The 22,549-nt window shown below is 46.5% G+C and overlaps 2 protein-coding genes and 1 pseudogene across 5 annotated transcripts in view; 1 reads left to right on the top strand and 2 right to left on the bottom strand.

Moving 5' to 3' along the window:
- Nucleotides 1-1,543: 1,543 nt before the first annotated feature.
- On the bottom strand, nt 1,544-21,654 carry LOC308256798 (large ribosomal subunit protein eL27-like; annotated as a pseudogene). The gene is made up of 2 exons (XR_013961680.1): nt 21,529-21,654; nt 1,544-1,950 (listed from the first exon to the last, which is right to left on the bottom strand). The product of XR_013961680.1 is annotated as a large ribosomal subunit protein eL27-like (transcript).
- MOCS3 (molybdenum cofactor synthesis 3) lies at nt 17,625-21,280 on the bottom strand. The gene has a single exon (XM_080685106.1). The coding sequence runs from the start codon at nt 21,264-21,266 to the stop codon at nt 19,890-19,892; it is 1,377 nt and encodes a 458-aa protein (XP_080541232.1). The 5' UTR covers nt 21,267-21,280; the 3' UTR covers nt 17,625-19,889.
- Nucleotides 21,534-22,549, top strand: part of DPM1 (dolichyl-phosphate mannosyltransferase subunit 1, catalytic) — a 23,108-nt gene continuing 22,092 nt past the window's right edge. For all 3 annotated transcript variants that reach the window (XR_013961474.1, XR_013961475.1, XM_080685107.1), the window contains exon 1: nt 21,534-21,724. Coding sequence is in view for 1 of the 3 variants with exons in the window: in XM_080685107.1 (XP_080541233.1) it covers nt 21,564-21,724 (161 nt within the window). In the remaining 2 variants the exon portion in view is untranslated. The remainder of the gene's footprint in view (nt 21,725-22,549) is intronic.

Below are 22,549 nucleotides of genomic sequence, written 5' to 3'. Positions count from 1 at the left end.
CCTTGTCCTTCACCCCCACCTACTGGTCTTTCTCAGAACTACAACCTGGTCAAGTCAGCTCTCCCCGCTGACCCTGCTAATAAAATATCCAGGTTTATCAAGTTCCATAAGGGAGGTAAGAATCCTAACATACCTATGTATCTGGAAGACGTTCTTGTGAGAGGGACCCTCTGTATTCCCCATGTTCTTCTGGACCTTTCCATACTGGCCAGGGGAGAGTGTTCAGGCTGTCTCTAACATCTGGTCCATGTCATCTGCAGGTATAGGACTCTCGCCACGATTGTCTTATGGCTTCAACCTCAGATTAGAAGTCAATCCCAAAGCTTGGGTAATGTAAGCATGAGAAGGCTATAATCTTCCCCCCAGATCTGCACATGCCTGGCTACCTGTTATTCTTCAGTCCTCGGACTCAAATATCCCCTCCCCCTCCCTGGCCATCCTTTTTTAAGAGGACATCAGCCACCTCCCCACTCAGTCCCCCTCATCACATTACCAGGACTGATCTCCTTCATAGCTAATATTATTTATCCTTTATGTGTTTCCTACCTGTCCACCACCTGTGGATCCCAACAGAAGGCAAGGGTCCTTCTATTTTGGCAGGATTTGACCCTCACTACCATCCCTTAGCACTAGTATTACTGGTATAAACACCCTTTTCGGTGTTAAGGCACTGTATTGTCTTTACCCCAACAATTCCATGTCTAGCAAGTTAACCTCCATAAATAAGTAGGCACGTGTACCAGGATATTTATTACAGCATTCACAAATTCATATTCGTGTAGAAAATAGACTAGAAATTAGTTTGGGGTCCTTATCCCAGCATCCACAGACTTCCAGAAGTATCCATGGCTAGGACTGCATTTCCATATGATTGGTTTCCCTGTATTCCTATGTATTTTACTTCATGCATGTAAAACTCTTTTCTGAGAAGTCCATAGATTCCAGCAGACTGCCAAAGGGAACTCTAAGACAGAAGAAAGAAGATGATGATGAACCCCTTCGTTAAAAGAGTGGTTAATTTGATCATGGTACATGTATACAGTGGAATTCTAGCTGAGCTGTTTAAAAAGGTTGGGTTTACGTACATGTACTGATCTAGAACAATCTCAAAAGTGCACCGCGAAGTGAAAATAGCAAGGTGTGGAGCGGTGTGGAGAGCAAGCTCACCTGTGTGTCTGAGAGAAGGAGGTGCTTCAACGTCTTTGCTTGTGCACACAGACCTCAGGAAGGAGACACAGAGGCCGATAACCAGGGCTGCTCTGGGGCAGGGAACTGGGCGCTCAGGTTCAGGTGGGGAAGATGCTCACTTTTTACTCTTTTTGTATTATTTAGATTATTTAAAAGCATGGACAAACATCTTTTTTTTTTAAGTTCAAGTTGGAAAGTTTAAATAAACCTGAAGCATAATCCTTAAAGCGACATTTGGCAGAGCCTCATTACATTTAGTTGAGGAAAGGATAAGTACATACATGATAAAGTGACAACATACTTACTTTTCATTTTTTTATTCTTATGGATTTTTAATGACAGAAACAAAAAATATCTAAAACCGCAGCTTCTGGAAACCATTTGTTCTTGCCGGTCTTGTACCTCTCTTCAAACTTGACTTTGGCCTCCCGTCGGGGTTTCTGAAAACGTCCTTGTTGACAACAGTTTTGTCCAAGGGGATGTCCACAGAGTACCTTGTGGGCATGAGGTGATTGTAGTTTTAAACTTTCACAAAAGACTTGATCTTTGACCTCTTGGCAATTTCCTTCTTGCCCATGGCAGCTGTCACTTTTCAGGGTAGCAGTCGATTCCAGCCACCGCATGGCTGTAGGGGTGATCTGAGGTGCCATCGTCAATGTTCTTCACAATGACGGCTTTGCATCCGGAGTAGCGTCCTGCGAGGACCAGCACCACCGTCCCGGGTTTCATAAACTTGCCCATTTCAAACACAGCCACTAGGGCCTAGAGCAGAAAAGAAAAGCAACATACTTACTTTTTAAAAACGGTACCTAAGATCAAGCTCACGGTCCACCCTGCTCAGAATCGTCTCCCAGACAAGGGCCCTGGGGCAACACCGGGGAGCCTGGCTGCCACAAGGTGGACTGAGAGGTCCCCACTCTCTGTGCTCTCCCTTGACCACACTGTGGGGTCCACCACTCATGCCTTTCTTCCTATCGTCCTTGAACCTTTACTTTGCATTGGAGAATATCTAAATGGCTAGACTTCAAATTATTTAAAAGTTATCTTACTTTAAAAAAACTTTAATTATGGTAAAACACACACACATAACATTACATTTATCATATGAGCCACTTTTATGGATACAGTTCAGTAGTGTTAAGCACATTCACGTCATTGTGCAACAGATTTCCAGAACCTTTTCATCTTGCAAAACTGAAACTCTATATTCATTGAAAAATTCCCTACGTCCCCCTCCCCCCAGCCCCTGGTAGCCTCCATTCAACCTTCTGTTTCCATGGTTTCCACTCCAGATGCCTCATTTTAACACCTCTGACACTTGCCACAGGGCAAGTCTGCCAACCTCTGCCTCCATTTATCTCTAAGGGAGTGATGATAATATGCTCACCTCATAAAGTTGTGAGAGAATTAAATGAGATCATAGTTATAAAGCTGTTAGAACAATGCCTGTTTCACAGGAAGTGCAGCATAAAAAATTTCTTTTGCTGTGGTGGTTGAGATGTACTTATTTTCATATATATTAGGGAAAAACTAAACCAGTACAGAAAATCTATGATGTAATGAGTATCATTGCTAAAAACGAGACTAAAGTAAGTTCTTTTTTATTTTTAAAAGTTGATTGAAAGAATGTTACATTTAGAAAAATACAAGTGTACATAATGACAAGCTTTTTAAAAGGGATCTAGCGCCCCCTCCTGGTAGTGAAACACAGCTGTCAGGCTGATCCTGCTGAAGGTGCAAATCAGAAAGGCTCATGGTGTCTGCTTTCGTCAGAGACTGAAGGCGGGACGCTCCCAGGGCCAGCCCCGAGAAATGTGCCTTACTTCCCATGAGCCCACTCACCACGCCGCTGTTTTTCAATGATAATGAAGGGCTCAAATGTGGCCCAGGTTGAAGGGTGACCCAGACTCTCAGCCACCTGCACCCTCTCCAGGATCCCTCTCTGGTTTCCCAGTATGCCACGGCCCTGGGCAGCCTGGTTTTCTCCTGGGAATGTCTGCAGGCTTGACGAAGCCCAGGGGAAAGCCCACCAGGAGGTCTTCAGTGCGGGTCCAGCCCCCCAGCCCCCAGCTGAGACATACCAGAAGGGAAGACTCACCCGTTGCATTCATGTCTTCTATACATAATGACATTTTGTCCTTGGTGGGTCCTTAGAACAAATTGCTCACCGTGCCCCCACCCCACCCCTCAAACATCCTTTGACCCTGACCTTATTCTGTCCCCTCACCTCCTACCCCAACTCCAGCCACACTGGTCTCTGTCCTCAAGTGCACAGAGCTTGTTCCCACCTCAGAGCCTTTGCCCTTGCTGGTCCCTCTACCCAGATTTGCTCATGGTCCGTCTACCTGGTGCCAAGTCCTCCTGATGGCCCTGCTAACATTGGTCCCAAGCCAGTTGGCCCCTAACTCTCTGCCACTATCCTGGTTGATTCCCTTCATGACATTCTCAATAGTGCAATTCATGTCTATCTTTTCTTACCTGTTTATCATCTATTTTTTCACCAATGGTGAGCTTCAAGGACACAGGTGCCTGTCTGTCTGGCTCACTCAACATCTCCAGCCCCTTTTCAGTGGTCAATAAATATTGGTTGAATGAATGAACAAGAACATCATCTCCACTTTACACACAAGGAAACTCAGAGAAGTGGAGTGACTTGCCAGACAGTTAGAAGTGTCCCTGAAGGTCATGCCTTTGACCTATGCTACCCTGCCCAAGTCTGGCACACCCACACCCAATATGGTTCCTGTATCCCCAGTGAAATTGCTTTACTTTTTTTTTTTTTTTTTTTTTTTTTGTGGAGGGGAGGTCATCTCTGACTCTGGTGACATTACATGGGGAAGATTTAGTCATTGAGTTGGCTCATGGGTCAGCTTCATGGTGCAATCCCTTGGCCCATGACTCATCCCCAATGACATTTTCAAAGAATGTGGAGACACAGTATCAATGGAACTTTTCACTCACAAGGAAGAGTAATAGATTACTCATTCCCTCAGCCACCAAACTGGCAAGTGAACTGCTTCTGAGAGCTCTGGACAAAAGGGGACCCTTATGCATACTCAAAATTCAGATGCATCATGCAGATTTTTTTAAGGGTCATCAACAGTTCCAAACCTCATTCAGACCATAAGATGGTTGCCAGAGTGATTAAATCAATCATTTTATAAATATTTATTGAGCGTTTACTGTGTTCTAGGCACTAGGATACAGCAGGGAACAACAGACGCAAATCCCCGCCCTCCTAGAGTGGATGTTCTAGTGATGGAGATAGAGAGTAAACAAATAAACAAGGAAAACAGTATGTCAGGAGGTGGCACACCATGGAGAAAAACAAAGCACAGAAACCTGAGAGGACAGGTGATTTTAAATTGCATTTTTAAATTTAAATTTATTTAAATGAAGTAATTAGGAAAGGACTTCCTAAGGAAGGACATATGGGCAAAGCAGCAGGATTAGCCTATGCAAAGGCCCTGAGGCACACGTTTGCGTGTTGGAGGCTCAACAGTGAGGCAATGTAGTGGGGGGTGAAGTGAACAGGAGGGAGCATCGGAGACCAGGTGTAGAAGTCAGAGGGCAGATGGCAGTCCCCTGCTCAATTTGATTGTTAGTCTGAGTGAGATGGAGCCAGGGCAGGGTTTTGAGCATGGGTGTTAACAGATTCCCTCTGGCTGCCGTGGAATAACAGATTGAGGCGGGCCAGGTAGGAGCAGGAAGAGCAAGATGAGATGGTTCATTCTAGAAGCCCAAGAGGAGGCGATGAGAAATGGGCCGACTCCGGGTGTATTTTGAGGGTAGAGCCAACAGGGTTTGATGACAGATGGGATGTGGGGATAAGAAGGCAAGAGGAGGCAACGATGACTACAAGGTTTGTGGCCTCAGCACAGGGAAGGGCGGTGGGGACGCTACAAGAGCCAAGGACACGGGAGGAAGGCGGGTTAGGGAAGGACAGCTGGGGAAGACCAGTGTCACAGAGCAAACTTCTTTGGGTTTGTACAGATCAAAATGACCCCAAAATAATCCCTTGGAACAAACCCAAACTCAGTCCATTGCCAGGGTCACTGCTCAGTTCACACAATTTGCAAGCAGCAGAGAAAACGGTTCAATGGGTGTGCAAACTCCTGCTGGAGTAAGATGTGAGATAAAGCGGCTGCTAGAGAAAAGGGAAGGCTGAGAGCTGGGCATAAGAGCCTCCTGCTCAAGAAGACGCCCGAGCCCTCTCTCCCCACACAGAACCCAGGACCCACGCTCAAGGCCCCTCCATTCATCAGCTCCCCCTCCTGGGAATCAATCATAAAACCACAAAGGCGGTGCCTTCTAATCTTCGGCTTCTAATGAACCCCCAGCCTCCTGGGGAAGGATCTCAATGACTAGGGAGGTGGGAACAAAAAGGACAAAGCCCCTTAAACAGCCCAAAGTGTCTCAAAACCTGACAGTCTTCTCTAGTCTGACAGCAGCTGCCCTGATGGTGTGTCTCTCGCTTTGCCCAGCGTTGGCCTTGGAGTTGACTAGCAATCCTGTTAGCAGTGCCTGAAGACAAACATGAAATGGCTCGGATTACTCCTGCTCCTGCGACAGCAGGCACAGCTTCTGGATGGTTTAATAATCAAGAGGGCCCAGGGCCAAGGGAAGTGAGACCCGCCGCCACAGTCAACTGTCAGCTTTTCCCGACAGGGATCCGAATGAATGACAGCGGCAGATGTGGCCCGGTGGACCCCGTGACATGGGACCAAGAAGCCTGGAGAAGACCGGGTCATATTGTCAGGGATCTCAGGACAGAACTAACCTGGAGGCCTGTGGGTGCACTCAATCCCAGTGACAAAGAAAGACGGGCCATCTGGGAGTGTGAGGATGAACATTGACAAAGTAAGCAGAGCTGGAATTTGGGGTCAAAGTGGCTGGAACTGTATTTGGGTAGTGGATCTTTTGTTTCTGCCTGCCTGGCATCTGCCTCTACTTCTGGCCACAGATAGTAGATTTTCATTTGGAGAACTGTATTAATCATATCACTTTATTATGTATTTTTGATGCTTTGACAGGGAGGACTGCCCCTCCCTGAGTTAGCCAGTTCTTAGAGACAGTAAACATTGCACCCAGAAGCACATTTTTCATGTGCAAACTATGGATCCAGAGCCCCAACCTCCTCCTTTGTCCGGCTCTCCACCTGCCCTAATCACCCAGGGCCCAGTCGGCCCCCAGCCTCTGAGATCTTTTAAAGGAGCCAATCCTCAACCTGCTCACCCCGCCTCCCTGCTCCTCCTCTTCCTGGAAACCACAATAAAGCTTCTTGTCCAAGTTTGCACCGCCCCACCTTACCCCACCCCCACCACCCCAGCCTCCTGACCAACCCCAGTTCCTCCCTAGGTGGTTGCCCCAGGGCATGCCCCCTCCTCTTGGGATCTGTGAGTGTAACGGCATTCATCCCCTAATCTGTTGGCCTCACCATTCCTGAATAATAATAAAACCTGCACTTTAAAACCAGAACCACCTGTCCCTCACTTACAGTCCGTGCGCGATGGGGTGGAGCTGTATCCAGCCCAGTTCCAGGGGTGGGCATGTGACCAGACCTGGCCAATCAGGGTGTCCTATCCCTGCTTGCATAGTTAACTGTCCAATGACTCCACTTTGAACAAGAAAGGCTTTATTGTATTCTCTGAGACAAATTAATGTCAAAGAGTCCTTATAACTGAAGTCCAAGGGAATTAAAGGCTGAGTTCAAATCCACTTGCCCTTATGAGCTATAGAATCAAAGCCATTGGGGTCAGTTTTATTATGGGAGTATATATAACCTCATTACCGAACCCCTGATGGGCCATGCTGGAAAACAAAGCTGACCATAACTGGATATGGTGAAAGAAATAGGAAATGCACTTCCGGTGAGGGAGTACTGACCATGCTTTCTGTGGATGTAAAAAAACGTGTGTTTTTTCCAGCCCACTGCTGAGCCAGTCGCTCTAGAAAGATCCATAAGGAGCACTGACTGGTATAGGAAAACAAGAAGGCAGGCCCAGGACTGGCCTGACGGACTGCTGTTCCCCCATGGGGTCAGCACACCCCAGCTGTCCACAGACTTAACAGTTCTGCTTCAGGGTCAGGAACCAAAGGTGGGAAGAGGTGGGCAGAGGACACCTATTTCCCACTCTTCCTGTTTCCCCTGCAGTGCTTCTCAGTCTTGGCTGCAGGTGGGAGTCGCCTGCGATCCCAGGGTTGCCAGATTTAGCAACTGAAAATACAAGACACCCACCCTGGCCGGTGTGGCTAAGTTTGTTGGTCATTGTCATGTGCACCAAAAGGTTGCCTGTTCAATTCCCCATCAGGACCCCAATAAAGGTTGATGTTTTGCTCTCACATTGATGCATATCTCTCTCTCTTTCTCTCTCCTCCTCCTCCTCCTCTCCTTCCCTCCCTCTCCCTCTCCCTTCCTTTCTCTCTAAAAATCAATAAAAAAAATATTTTTGAAAAAATACAAGACTGCTGCCCAGGCCAGTTTAGCTCAGTGGATAGAGCATTGGCCTGCGGACTGTAGGGTTCCAGGTTCGATTCCGGTCAAGGGCATGTACCTCAGTTGCAGGCTCTATCCCCAGCCATGGTTGGGGCACATGTGGGAGGCAACCACTTGATGTGTCTCTCTCACACTGATGTTTCTCTTTCTGTCTCTCCCTCTCCCTTCCACTCTCTCTTCTAAAAAGAAAGAAAAGAAAGAAAGAAGAAAGAAAGAAAGAAAGAAAGAAAGAAAGAAAGAAAGAAAGAAAGAAAGAGGAAGGAAGGAAGGAAGGAAGGAAGGAAGGAAGGAAGGAAGGAAGGAAGGAAGGAAGGAAGAATATCCTTGGGTGAAGATTAACAAAACAAAACAAAAAAAAAAAAAAAAACAAGACTCCCACTAACTTGGCATTTCAGATAAATAAGGTTTGTAATATAAATATGTCCATGCAATCATTGGGACATACTTGGATTAAAAAATGTATTTGTTTTTCTGAAATACAAAGTTAACTGGTGTGGACGAAAGGGGCCACATGCTGACCTGACAAGCTCAGGGGAAGCCTGCATGGCGGTCTTGCAAACTCAAGAAACCTAGTCACCACAAAGGATGGTCTGAAATTAAACATTAACTAAAAGCAGTCATGGTGGGTAGTTACATCCCAGGCCGGTATCTTCACTGACAAGGTCAACCTTAACTGAGCCCATCTGTCTTTTTGCATCTATGATAACATACCCTTGAAATGTCTGGGTAACTTGTAACTTCCCTTTTTCTGGAGCCCCTTGGGGCACAACCTAATGTACCTGGGCACCAGGACAGATACCACCAATTCCTTCATTATTATCATGTTCATTGTTCCTGCACCCACCTAAGTATGCCTCTATCATTTTACTTTTTATCCAATCCCAGGGGTTTCCCTGCTTTGTTCCTCCCGCCTCTCTAGTCTATCACCAATGGATTTCATGTAACCTACCTCCGACCCCTCCTTTGATTGCAATGTATAAAAACAGATAACCCGCCATTCTCCGGAGCATTGTCTCCATCCCTTGAGGTTCTGCTTCCCTGCAATTGTCGACAGTTTGGCTCAAATAAACTTACAAAAATTCTTTACAGGTTTGAATGGTTTGGGTTTTTTTTGTTTTTTTTGTTTTGTTTTGTGTTTTTTTTTTTCATTAACACTGGGTGTCCTGTAGTTTATCTGAAAATACTGGAAAGGAGGAGCTTTTAGAAAATGTCAATGCCTGGCCCCTTAAACTCTGGCTTGGTTTGGACTGCTGCCTGGCGTAGGGCTTTTCAAAGTTTCCCAGGAGATTTCCTCTGCAGCTACAGAGAAGACCCCTGGGCCGGAGGACCCTCCTGCTTCTCTGACCCTCCCTGGACCTCTCATCCTCTGACCTACCCCGACGGTGAGCTGGGGAGAGGAAACAGATATAAACTGTGGCCCCTTCCTGCCTCCTCTCTTTGAGATTGGGGGTGGGGAGCGCTCTGCCAAGCAGCAGGCTGGGCCCTGCAGGCTGGGTGTTGAGTGGGTGAGGCAGGGACAGCATAGTAGCAAGGTTGGCCAGTTCCTAAGCACAGTTTCTAGTGTGGACGAAAGGGGCTATATGCTAACCTGACTAGTTCCGGGGAGGCCTGCATGGCGGTTGTGCACCCTCAGAAACCTAAAATAACTACAAAAGATGGTCTGAAAATTAAATACTTAACTACAAACAGGTTATAGTGGGCAGTCATGTCCTAGGCCAGTATTTTCCCTGAGAAAGATCAACTTAGATCTTTACTGAGCCCATTTGCCTTTTTGCCTCTAAGATAACAAATCTGTGAGATGTCTGGGTAACTTGTAACTTCCTTTTTACCCCAGACCCCTCAGGGCACAACAAATGGCACCAGGACATTCCCTCATTGTTATTGTTATCAAGTTAATCATCAACTGTTAATGTCAACTGTTTAATTATGTAAAACTATCCTCTATCCATCTATGTAAAAGAAGCATATGTCCATCATTTCATTTTTTTATCCTATCCCAGAGGTTTCCCCACTTTGCTTTATCCCACCTCCTTAATCTATCACCAATGAATTTCATGTAACCCACCTACGTTCCCTTTCCTTTGATTGCAATGTATAAATACAGATGTAACCTGCCATTCTCCGGAGCATTATCTCAATTCACTGAGGTTCTGCTTCCCGGCATATGTCGACAGTTTGGCTCAGATAAATTCACAAAAATTCTTTACAGGTTTCAGTGGTTTTTTTACATTAACACTAGTAGCTTTTTTAGTTATAAAGGTGGGCTTTTCACCTTCATCGACCTAAATCCCATTTTCTTTCTCACTTGGGTTTGCACCTCCACAGAGAGCAAAAGGAGGTTAAGAATTGACCCCCTAATACCCAACATCTGTCACCTCCTCTAGTCCTCCTGGGCTTGGCTAATTCAGACTAATTCTTCATGTCTCCGCTCCAAGGGCCTTTCCTCAGAGGAGCCTTCCCCAGACCAAGTCAGGACCCCTGGCTGTGTGTTTTCATAAAACCCCCTAATTTCTTTTTTTCTTTCTGGCCCATATCAAAATTGTCATTGACTAAAGCAGGATTTCTCAACTGGACACAACTGAACTTTGAGGTCTGATGAATCTTTGTTGTGAGTCTGTCCTGTGCATTGCAGGGTGTTAAGCAGCATCTCTGGTCTCTACCCACTAGCTGCCAGTAACCCCGATAGGCCTGCCCATCCCCAGCTGTGACAACCAAAATGTCTCCAGACATCCAAATAGCCCACACTCTGCATTGTGTTCAGGGCCAATGCAGTCACTCAGGGCCCCACACGGTTTCATGCTCAGCTGTCTCCATCATGAAATTCTTACTGGTACGAACAAGGGGCTGTGCAAATTACGTAGCTGATTCTGGGTGTGTACCTCGTTTTTAATGTTTTTTTTCCCCACTACTCCAGGGCCTTTGGAAGCAAAGCGGGTGCTGACAGAAAAAGTGCTGGGGAAAGACTTGAAGACAAGGATCAAGGGAGAGGCTGAAGGAGCCCCACGGCCGCCCTGCTGGGAACAGAAGGGAAGTATAAGCTCGCTAAGCAATGCCATTCAATCGCCTTCCTTCCAGAGGCTGCTGGAACATTCTTCCCAACTCCTCATACGTGTCGAGGGGCAAGTGTACCCTGTGTGGTCTGTGTGTCTTTCACATGGCCCTCCATATGCCATGTCAGCTGGACGGAGCTGTAATCCCCAGATGTCAGAAGATAAGTGTGGGGGGGAGAGTCTTAACGCTGAATTTCTGAGCTCTGCCCCTTCAAAGCAGCCTTCACTTTGCATTAATTCTGGCCAATTTAGCTCCCACCCAGAGATCTGAGCTGACCAGGTTGCAGCTCTTACGGCCAGAGGAGCTGAGGACAGCAGGCTGAAAGGAGCACTAGGAAAAGGCAGTTCATGGTCAACCTACTGGAAATGGGGACCCAAATTTCAGAGTAAACAGTGGAGAGGGAAAAGGTCTGACTGGGGCTTTATTTTGAAAAATGAAAGTAATGTAGTGAACAAGTCTATTTATGTTTATAGCTGCTTTTTTTCATAATAGCCCCAAACTGGAAATGACCCAGATGAGTAACTGAAGTACAATTCAGTACATTCTCTCACCATGGACACCACTCAGCAATAACAGGAGCATCGGTCAGTCCCTTGCTGTCAGGTGTCCCCAACATCCAGCCGAGCACATGGGCCAGCCTGCAGCAGGCCCCTTATTTCACTCCTGAGGAACTGAGTGTCAGGAGGACTTCTGCCTCCCTCCACAGCCTTGTGGCCAGGCCCAGACTTGGGGGAGAAGCCCCAGCAAAAGACTCTTCTGTGTTTATTCTAAGGACCCAGGAATAAAATTCCAGAGGAGAAAAAGTTCCAGTATCTGGCAAGCAGAAGAAATGGGGGTATTCATGGAGAGCACAAAATGTAGTGTAGCCCATTCAGGAAAAACCTCTATGTACTAAAATAATATTCTCTATTTCTCCTTAAAAAAACAAAAAACAAGTCAAACAAAAACAAGAAGAAATGAAATCCCAAGCTCCCATGCCAGTCTTTCTCTATGTTTCAGCTGCCAGGGGCATTTGTTTAAATGCTTTCTGGGGACCTACTGGGTGTCAGGTCCTAGCAAAGAGTTGAGTGAGAGAACGGGGACCTGGGACACGACCCTGAGCACAAGTTGTTTATTTGGAAGGAGAGCCCAGGAAGCTCTGGAAGGGGAATGGAGGAGTGAGACAGGGGGGCATATTAGTGGGTTGTCACTGTGGGCAGCAAGAGCTCAATCCTGCTGGGGACCTCCGGAAGAGGATCTGACCTGGCCTTCTCCTCCTCCTCTTCTTCAACCTTAGTTGTCTCCTCTTGGCTCTTCTAATTCAGGATGTTCTTACCGGCCCCAGGGCCTTTGCACGTGCTGTTCCCACTGCCTGGAATGCTCTTTCCCGGACTCATCTCATGACTCCTGCCATCTCCCCTTTCAGGCCTCTTATCAGAGGTCTTCTCTGGCCACCAACCCAGCCATTATTCCTTTTCAAAGAATCACATTTTGTAATTATATATTTGATGGTTTGTCATCTCTCTCCTCCACTAGAATGTGAGTTTGTGTGGATAGGACCCAAGTCAGTCTCATTCACAGCTGTGTTCCAGGCACCACTACCTGCCCATTCCTAATGCCCATTAAAGATTTCTTGAATGAGTCAGCTGTGTTCTTCTGACATGACCTAAGTGGCCTCCCTCTTGACATCCTCTATTTATGAGCACGCAGGTTCCAGTTCTAATTAAGTGGACTCAAAGGAACTGGAAACTTATGCCTTTGTGTTGGGTCAGTGTTACAGGCCTACACACATGGGCAGATAAGGATAAAATATATAGCCACTGCTGATTCATTAAATGGTCCTAAGAGCCTTTCTATAAAACTCTTAATTAAATGCTCCAAAGGGTCTTTCTACATAAGTCTTTGGATGAGGGAGCAAAAATAAAGGCAAATGTGGGGTGGACTGTTTGCCTTTTCTTTCATAGAAAACAATGATGGAAAATGTGACAAAGTGAAAAATAATACAATATCATGTCTAGTATTATTATTATTATTTTAAATATATCTCTTTTATTGATTTCCGAGAGGAAGGGAGAGAGAGATAGAAACATCAATGATGAGAGAGAATCATTGACTGGCTGCCTCCTGCACGTCCCCCACTTGGGGTCAAGCACCCAGGACCCTTCAGTCTGCAGGCTGATGCTCTATCCACTGAGCCAAACTGGCTAAGGCTCTTTTCTCTTTTTATTTGAATTTCAGGTACACATAATTGGATTAACCATAATGACTTGTGACATTCTCATTATTGGCTGAGCATGATCTGCTCTACTTATTTTTTAAAAGAAATTTTTAAAATTGATTTGAGAGAGAGAGAGAGAGAGAAGCGAGGGAAACATCAATTTGTTGCTCAACTTATTTATGTACTCACTGGTTGATTCTTACATGTGCCCTGATGGGGGAACTGAACCTGCATCCTTGGTGTATCAGGATAATGCCTAACCAAATTAATATTAGCCACAAATTCACCACCAAACAAACTCAGCACCATCGGATGGGCGTAACAATAACGTGCATCTAACCACATGGTTCCCATTCCCATCCTCTCCTTCCTCTCATCCAAGGTCATTGTATCCTGAGTCCTGTGTTCAACTTTCTTTTTTATACCATTTTATTACATGTGAGAGTTTCTAATACCAAAACTTCAAAATAGCCCGGGACTTGGAAAAGTGGTAAGTGCTAAAGCCACCTGGCTTTCAAATATTCAACTAAGGAAAACCAACACCCATGATATACTTGTTTTCTAATCGGGAAACTCATGTGTAAAATCCTTTATAATAAAAGGGTAATATGCAAATTGTCCCCTCAACTGGGAGTTCGACCAGAGTTTGACCAGAGGGTGGGGCCACCTGCCAACCACCTGGGGCCCCTCCCCCTGGCCAGCCCCCACGAATGCACAAATTTGTGCACCGAGCCTTTAGTTATATCATAAATATGTATACAGAGAATTTTAAACAGTATATACAAATCATTCATTGGGAATAAAGAATGTATGTCAGAAATATCTGCACTTAGCTAATAATATGGGTGTCCCAAGTGCCTCCAACCATCTATTCTAAAAAAAGACCAAAGGCCATACACAAGTGAGTCTGACCCCATCTGGAGACCATCAACAATGGACCAACAGGATACAAGCCTCATTCTAGTGGCAATTCATTGTGCTCACAATGTATCACCGTGGCTCCAAAGAAAAAGGTTTTCTGATGACCATCAGGATACATGAAATACTTGGGAACAGTTGAAAAATTCACCCAATCTACAACAGAATCTTTTCTAAAATGTTACACAAGGACAAGAGAGCCTGACCTCATTAGTGACAGGAGGATTCCACTTTGAGAACAAGACTCCCTCCCAATTAGGTTATTTCGGGGAAATCGATAGTTGGTAAGAACATATAAGAGGAGCCTGTGAACAAAGATAGTTCCCTTGATCTCAGAGTTGTTGAAGGATTAAATGAAATCATGTAGGTGGGAAAGGCTCTGGAAATTACACGTAAAACGTTGTAAAATGAGCTCTGGACACCTGACAGACAAGCCCCACAATCCCAAGTATCTTGTCTCCTCAGAACTTGGCCAACACCTGGTACATACGTAGTGGACTTCCAATAAATATCAGAAAAATGAATGAATTCAAAACTCCCTTGCTAAGGAATGCAGATTCTGCCCATCCCCCCCCCCGCAAGTGGTCTTTCTTAAATAAATCAGTAAGAATGAGAGCTCATAGAAAAAAATGAGCTAAAAATAAACAGTATTTTTTATTTGAAAAGACTTTTAAGATATGAAAAACTGCTCAAGCTTATGAAAACGTAAATTAACACAATGAGACTTTTAAAAAACCACCAGAATGGCAAAGATCTAAAAGTTCGAAGACTATGCTAAGCTGTTGGGAAATAGCCTTTCTTAGGCATCGTAGTATGCATTGGCATAGCCCCTTGGGCAGGAACTATCAGAAATAGTGCCCTTTTTTTACCATCCCCCTCCTTGGCAACCCTTCTAGTTACCAGCTGTGACTCTTTATGTTGAGACTTTCTCGCTTTCCTTGACCAAAGTGACTCATTGGTAAATGGACATTACCTGTGTGACACATGGGTGTTAGAGGGCTCCCAGGGATTTCACTCTGGGGTTCCTCCCCTGAGAGAAGTCTGCAAACCAAGAGCATCAGAGTACATTTCTGTCAATCTGAAATATAAGCTCTTTCCACTCTGTGATGATCAGGGCATAGTTTTTCCAACAATGAAAACATATAAAACAACAAGTTTTCAGTGAGAGTTAGTATAGTCAGCATAATGCTTAGGGCACCTGCTGACTCCTCAACCAGACCATCTGGATTCAAATTCCAAATCACATAGTAAATGCTCAATAAATGTTAGCTGTTATTTTATTTTATTTTAATAGATATTTCTATATATACATATATATATATACATATATATATACATACATATATATATATATATATATATATATATATATATATATGTTATTGATATTTCACAGAGAGGAAGGGAGAGGGATAGAGAGCTAGAAACATCGATGAGAGAGAAACATCGATCAGCTGCCTCCTGCACACCTCCCACTGAGGATGTGCCTGCAACCAAGGTACATGCCCTTGACCGGAATCAAACCCGGGACCTTTCAGTCCGCAGGCTGACGCTCTATCCACTGAGCCAAACTGGTTTCGGCTGTTAGCTGTTATTTTACTTGGAATAAACACCAAATTCCTGTTACGGTCTACAACCTACATGATATATTCTGTATCTCAAACCTCATCTTTACTCTCCCCAATCATTCACAATCCAATTTGCCTCTTCAGTTTCTTGATCATTCTAAGTTTATTTGCCTGAGTGTCTTTCCACTCCCAGTAAGAAATGTTCTCCCAGATCTAACTGGCTCCTCACCATTCAGGTTTTGGGTTTAACATCAACCCTAATTTACCTATCCAAAATAGCTCCTCCTTCTCCACTTTATTTTATGGCACTTACAAATAATTTACTTGATTTGTCTCCCCCATTTAAATGTAAACTACATGACAACAGGAAATCTCTTGTTCATCTTTATCCTAGAACTAGAATGATGACTGGTACAGTTAAGGCACTTGATGTTTATTAAATGAAAAGAAAAAAAAATTATCAAGTTCAAATCCCATCCAAACATAAAAAACTAGCCACAATCCCCAGAGAAAACAGGATTTCAAAGAATAAAAAGAGCTGGGTCCCATAAGTGGACACTTTTGTGCTCCCAACAGCCCATCTTTTGAAAAATCTTTCACTAATTTGAAAAAATCCCAGATTATGAGTTCTGCCTCCCTGTTGTAGACAACAGAACTCAAATTCCCAGAACTCTTGCTGCTAGTATGTAGGCATGTGATTGGGTGCTACCTACAAGACACACCCTCATAAGACTCAGAAAAGAGCAATCCTATCTAATAAAAGAGCAATATGCAAATAGACTGTCACTCCAACACACAAGATGTCTGCCCCCATGTGGTCAAAGATAACTGACCCCATGTGGACACAAGATGGCCACCACAAGATGGCCAGCAGGGGAGGGCAGTTGGGAGGGACCAGGCCTGCAAGGGAGGGCAGTTTTGGGCAATCAGGCCAGCAGGGGAGGGCAGTTGGGAGGGACCAGGCCTGCAAGGGAGGGCATTTGGGGGTGATCAAGCCTGCAGGGGAGGGCAGTTAGGGGTGACCAGGCCGGCAGAGGAGGGAAGTTGAGGGGGACCCAGGCCTGCAGGGGAGAGCAGTTGGGGGGGGGGGGGACCAGGCCTGCAGGGGAGGGCAGTTAGGGGTGACCAGGCCTGAAGGGGGGGGGCAGTTAGGGGTGACCAGGCCTGCAGGGGAGAGCAGTTAGGGGCAAACAGGCTGGCAGGGGAGCAGTTAGGCACCAATCAGGCTGGCAGGGGAGTGGTTAGGGGGTGATCAGGCTGGCAGGCAGAAGCAGTTAGGGGCAATCAGGAAAGCAGACAGGTGAGCAGTTGGGAGCCAGCAGTCCTGGATTGTGAGAGGGATGTCCAACTGACGGTTTAGGAACGGTCAGTCAGACATCCCTCGAGGGGTCCCAGATTGGAGAGGGTGCAGGCTGGGCTGAAGGACACACACATCCCCCCGTGCAAGAATTTCGTGCACCGGGCCTCTAGTCTATATAATAAAAGCCTAAGCGACAATTACGGCGGTATGACCAGAACGACCCGTCACTATGATGCACACTGACCACCAGGGGGCAGACATTCAATGCAGGAGCTGCCCCCTGTTGGTCAGTGTGCTCCCACAGGGGGAGTGCCGCTCAGCCAGAAGCCAGGCTCACGAATGGCGAGCAGTGAGCAGGCAGGCAGTAGGAGTGAGGGCTCCTGGACTGTGAGAGGGATGTCCAACTGCCAGCTTAGGCCCTATCCCTGAGGGGAGCAGGCCTAAGCTAGCAGGCGGACATCCTCCAAGGGGTCCTGGACTGAGAGATGGTGCAGGCCGGGCTGAGGGATCCCCCACTCCCAGTGCACAAATTTTGTGCACTGGACATCTAGTACAGTATAAAGCCATTCTGCTTCCTGCCCTCTGGGCTGAATGGTGTTGGGCTTTGTACGAGAGCAGTGGGGCCAGGTCAAGTGAGATCAGTGATGCTCTGCTGGAAGTTTCCTCTAGTGCTAGCAGAGCACAGACAGCGTTCTCAGGCCAGTTCTGTGCATGGTTTTGGGCATGGCTCCTGGAAGTACAGCCTTGGGTCTGTCTCCAATGACAATCAGGTTTGCAGGAACTACCAAAACTGCCTAACTTTAAGACATTACTTTCTATCTCTGTTCACTTGATTGTTTCCTGATACGTATAAGAATCAGTTTTGGTCCTGGGAATAAGAAGGTAAGACACAGGCTCAGTGATCATTGTTCTCTCCACATCTCAGTCATTTATTTCCACAACTCCTTGGGAGAAGCAGTTATAAGAAACCTGCTCCATCTTTATAACATAGAATGGCCTGTTATACTTTAAGCACCCATATTAAAAAAATGAGCTTCAATGTTTCAGCTAAAAAGGGATGAGTATCCTCATTTTGAATTTGACTGTTAAATGCCATCCTTTTATAATAAAACTAGAGGCCCAGTGCACAAAATTCGTGCATGGAGGGGGTGTCCCTCAACCCGGCCTGCACCCTTTCCAATCTGGGACCCCTCGGGGGATGTCTGACAGTTAAACCGGCAGTCGGACATCCCTCTCACAATCCAGGACTGCTGGCTCCTAACTGCTCGCCTGCCTGATCGGACCCTAACCGCTTCTGCCTGCCAGCTGCTCCCCAACTGCCCTCCCCTGCCGGCCTGATAGCCCCCAACTGCCCTCCCCTGCCGGCCTAATAGCCCCCAACTGCCTTCCCCTGCCACGACCCACCTCCTCTGCCAGGACCTGCCTCCTCCACGCCACACAGAGCTATGGGACCTCCAGGCCTCACCACAAGGAGTGGCCACTGGGCCCTGCTTTTGCTGTGTGCACAGCCATCTTGTGACAATGTCACATGAGGGCGTCGCGCAAGGGCATGACACCACCTAGACTTTTATTATATAGGACAAGAGTCCCTATCAGAGGTTGCAAACCGGTAAGTAAATCTGACACGCAGAGGGTTTTGTCTGCCCGCAATGCTTTTTCATTTTTTAAAACATTTGTAGCCAGAGATACAAAGATTTCACATTCATGACTATGAATTCTGATTATAGGTAGGCTTATATGCCAGAGTTAGTTGGAAAGTAGGGGCCCCCTTTGTCAAGGCATTTCCTCTTCAATTTGCCACTAATATACACTCACATACCAAATGTACACTTTTAGTTTTGTTGTAGATATTGAAAACTGGGCAGAGTACCTGCCATTTCATGGAAATGTTTAAAAATCAGAACCATCTGTATTTTGCACTACTGTAAAATGCTGGAATAAAACAAACTAAATTAAGATAGAAAAGGCAAGTTAAAGGGGAAAGGGGGGGAGTTCTTTGGTGGGTGCAAAGTTTTAGTCATGCAGGAGTGGGAGGATTCTGGGATCTGTTGCAAGCATGTGCAGGTGGTTGACAATACTGTTGGAAACTTCTGGGAGGGTGTATTTTTATAATTTTTTTCTACAATAAAAATATCAATGTAATTCACTATATGAACAGGAGAAAAAAGAAACACATAATCGTAATAAATGCATCTGATAAATTCAGGCAAAACTCTTAGCAAACTATAAACAGAAAAAAAGTCATTAATTTGATATAGGTTATTTATAGTAAAGCAATAATAAGCAATACTGATCAAATCACCAGTTTTTCATCTGAGCCTGAGATAAGAATGTTCACTATTCCACCTTAATTCAGTATTGTATTTGGGATCCTGACCATACAGGGAAGCCAACAATAAAAATAACAGACTGGATGGGAAAGGGCAGAAGTTTGGAACTTGGACTTGAAGAATCCAAAGCAAGCCAAACAATAGTATACAGTTTAGAAAATGTTATGTGTACAACATAGGGTGGACCCTGAAGCTAACTTTAAAAATCAGCAACTTGTAAGAGAAACTGACATACTATGAAGGTGGTTTCCTTTTTCTTGCTAACCTGTAAATACTTCACTTTTATATGAATTCAAAATATTTAATGATCACTTTCCAGATAATTAAGACAATTTTCACCTTAACCCTTAGTTCTGTAGGATATATTCTATCATTTGAAGTAGAAATAAGACCCAAAGAATGCCTTTAGTAAACAATAAACTGATCTTAAGTATATCATCTGCAATCAATTTGGTAAGACTAAGTTTACAAAAACTTAATTCCAGGCCTAAAATAGACCATTTAGAGAGTCTTTTGACTGGGGGAGGTGGAAAAAAAGCAAGACAGGCAAATGATCTGCAAATTAAGACACAAAATCCTGTCACTTACAATATATCTCACTTGTTCAAGACACCCTCCAAGTACTGAAAACACAAGACAGTTCTCAGGTTTTATAGACCCTCAACAACTATATCATCCAATAAATTACCATTAAAAAGCCCCTTATAAAAAGAAATGTATGTATTCACAGATGCAGAATCCAGTCTTTGTACATTACTGAGAAAAATGGAAGTAAATGTATCTTTAAGGTTAACATGACAATCCACATTTTTCTCAGGTCAGACTATGTATATCAGCCACCTCAGTACTGCGGAAATGTTTCATCGATTTTGGCAGCCCAGGCCATGAGCCCCCCCACAACATCCTGAACTGTTAAAGAGTCTAACTCTGGGATTGCTGTCAAGGACTGTAGGATCTTCACGGCTTTCTGGGAGTCATTGCCCAGTTTGCAAATCACATAGATGGGGAGGGCTGCTCCTTCCTGTGTGCCTTGCTTCCCTTTCTGGATTGCTTCTCCTAAGAGTTTCAGGCTCTTCCCATCCCTCCGTTCCAAATGTTTCAAAGGGATGTGTAGAGCGTGAGGCAAACGACAGATGTCCACTTCCACTTGAGGCCTGACGTCCAGCAATAGGTGGGGTGACCCAGAATCCAGAAGTCGCTTATAGTCAGTGACAGAAACTCGCTCTTCTGGGCTCAGCAACTGAAGGGAGCGGCATTTATCCGTGGCTGAGGAGCCACAGAAGGCTTCATAGTCTTGCAGGTCAGTCACCGTGGGCCGTTCTCCACAAGCTGCACAATCCGGCCTGCGGCTCCGCAACTGAATACAGCGGAAATGTCCTCCGAGAGCGTCAAAGAGTAACAGGCTGCCACTGTAAGAGGGGCCCATACCTGCAGCGATCTTCACCACTTCCAGCGCCTGCAGGCAGCCCAGGATCCCAGTTACAACACCGAGCACCCCGCCATCCGCGCAGTTGGTCACCGTCTCCGCTGGAGGTGGTTGGGGGAATAGGCAGCGATAGCAAGGCCCGCCGTCGTAGTGGTAGACTGTGATTTGGCCCTCAAAGCGCAGGGCGCTGGCGGATACGAGAGGCCTGCCAGCCAGCACACACGCGTCGCTAACAAGGTAGCGAGTGGGCACGTTGTCGGAGCAGTCAGCTACCACGTCATAACGGCGGACTAGGTCTAGAGCCGTGGCTGGAGTAAGAGCCTGGGCATAAGGCACGCACTCCACAGCTGAATTGAGCCGGCGCAGCGCGGCGGCAGCGGAAAAGACCTTGGCCTGGCCGGCCAGTGCCTCGCCATGCAGCACTTGGCGGGCCAGGTTGCTCATTTCTACTACGTCGTAGTCCACAAGACCAAGGCGGCCTACGCCGGCCGCTGCCAGGTACTGCGCCAGTGGGCAGCCGAGCCCACCGCAGCCCACGACTAGCACGGACGCGGTCGCCAGCCGCAGCTGTCCGTGCACCCCGAGCTCAGGCAGCACGAGCTGCCGGCTGTAGCGCAGAATCTCATCTCGGGACAGGGCGGCCTTCGGCGGCAGGGGCGACACCGGAACCTGCGGCGCTGGCTCGTCCTCCGCCAAAAGAGCCGCCGCCAGTCTGTGCTTCAGGGAAGTCAGTTCCTCCTCACGCTGGGCAACTTCAGCCTGCAAGGCAAGAACCTCCTCTCTGGAAGCCATGGCAGCTGCTTCCGGAAGTTATCTTGAAGGTATTTCCGTTTCCGACTTATCGTCTCCTAGAGACTGGAATAAACTAAAAAACTTTACGGAACCTTGGGAAGGGTGATAAATAGATATATATTTCCTAAAACAATATTCAGATTCAGTTTTAAAGATTCATAAGCTCTGACTCTTTAGGAGAATTAGCACTCAACCACACAGGCCCTCCCCCTCTTCCCGCATTTGGCCCGGTCCGACTCGGCCATGCCCGCGCCGTGCTTACGTCATTCCGCGTCCGGAGTCTCGCGGAGTTCCGCCATGGCCTCCAAGACAGCGAATCGTACCTCTCCGAGGTCTCGTCGGGAGCCGGAGGGGCGCGTCCCGGGACAGGACAAGTATTCGGTGCTGTTGCCCACCTACAACGAGCGCGAGAACCTGCCGCTCATCGTGTGGCTGCTGGTGAAAAGCTTCTCCGAGAGGTAGCGTGCGCGGCCCTCTCTCGAAGGAGATGAGCTGGCTTCCCTGGCTGGTGGCCGGCAGTTGGCTGCGCGAGGCGGCCCTGCTCTCTCCATCTGGTGAGGGAAGTCTCCGGGAGGAGGCCACCCTGCGAGGGATGCAGAGGCGTATACCTCTGGGGTTCTGTCCCTGTCTCGGGTTCTCCTTCCTGCCCTTGGATTTTGTGAGACACGCCTTAATCTCTACTGTTTACTGTCCACTCCCCGGTCCCGTCCCGCCCCCCAATCCCTTTTTCTCTCAAGGGCTGGTCACTCTCAGTGGGCGCGAGGCTGTCAGCCTGACTTCACTCCTCGCTCTAGGACCTGGAGCCTGGGTGGTCAGGCTCTGCGGCGGGAGCCGGGAGTCTCAGCGAGCACTCTCGCTCGCCCCCGTGCCCGGTGCTTATGTAAGCGTGAGGTTTGTGTTTGGGTCAGGGAGCTGCCGCGGGGCTGCACAATCTTTCTGGAGAGAGCAGAAGGGCAGCTTCGCTGGTCACTGTGAATGTTTGCTGTGATCGGTAGAACCTGGGGCTCGAAAGCGTTTATACAGATTTTCTTAAACTTTGGAAAATCCTGGTATCAGGACAGAGTAACGTCATTTATGTTACACATTTGGAACCATGTTGCAGAAATCTTTGAAGATCTTTCCATATACAAACTTAGCAAATTATTTTGAAAATTAAATAATATTCCATATGGCTGTGTTATATTTTATTGAACCGGGTTATGTCAATGAACATAGATTTATATATATGTTGTATATAAATTTATATATATATTACATTTCCTTTACATTTACAAATGAGAACG

This window comes from Plecotus auritus, assembly GCF_963455305.1.
Source record: "Plecotus auritus genome assembly, chromosome: 8".
NCBI classification, from domain to species: Eukaryota; Metazoa; Chordata; class Mammalia; order Chiroptera; family Vespertilionidae; genus Plecotus; species Plecotus auritus.
Note: the sequence above shows the minus strand (reverse complement) of the source record. Positions and strands in the feature narration are given on the sequence as shown.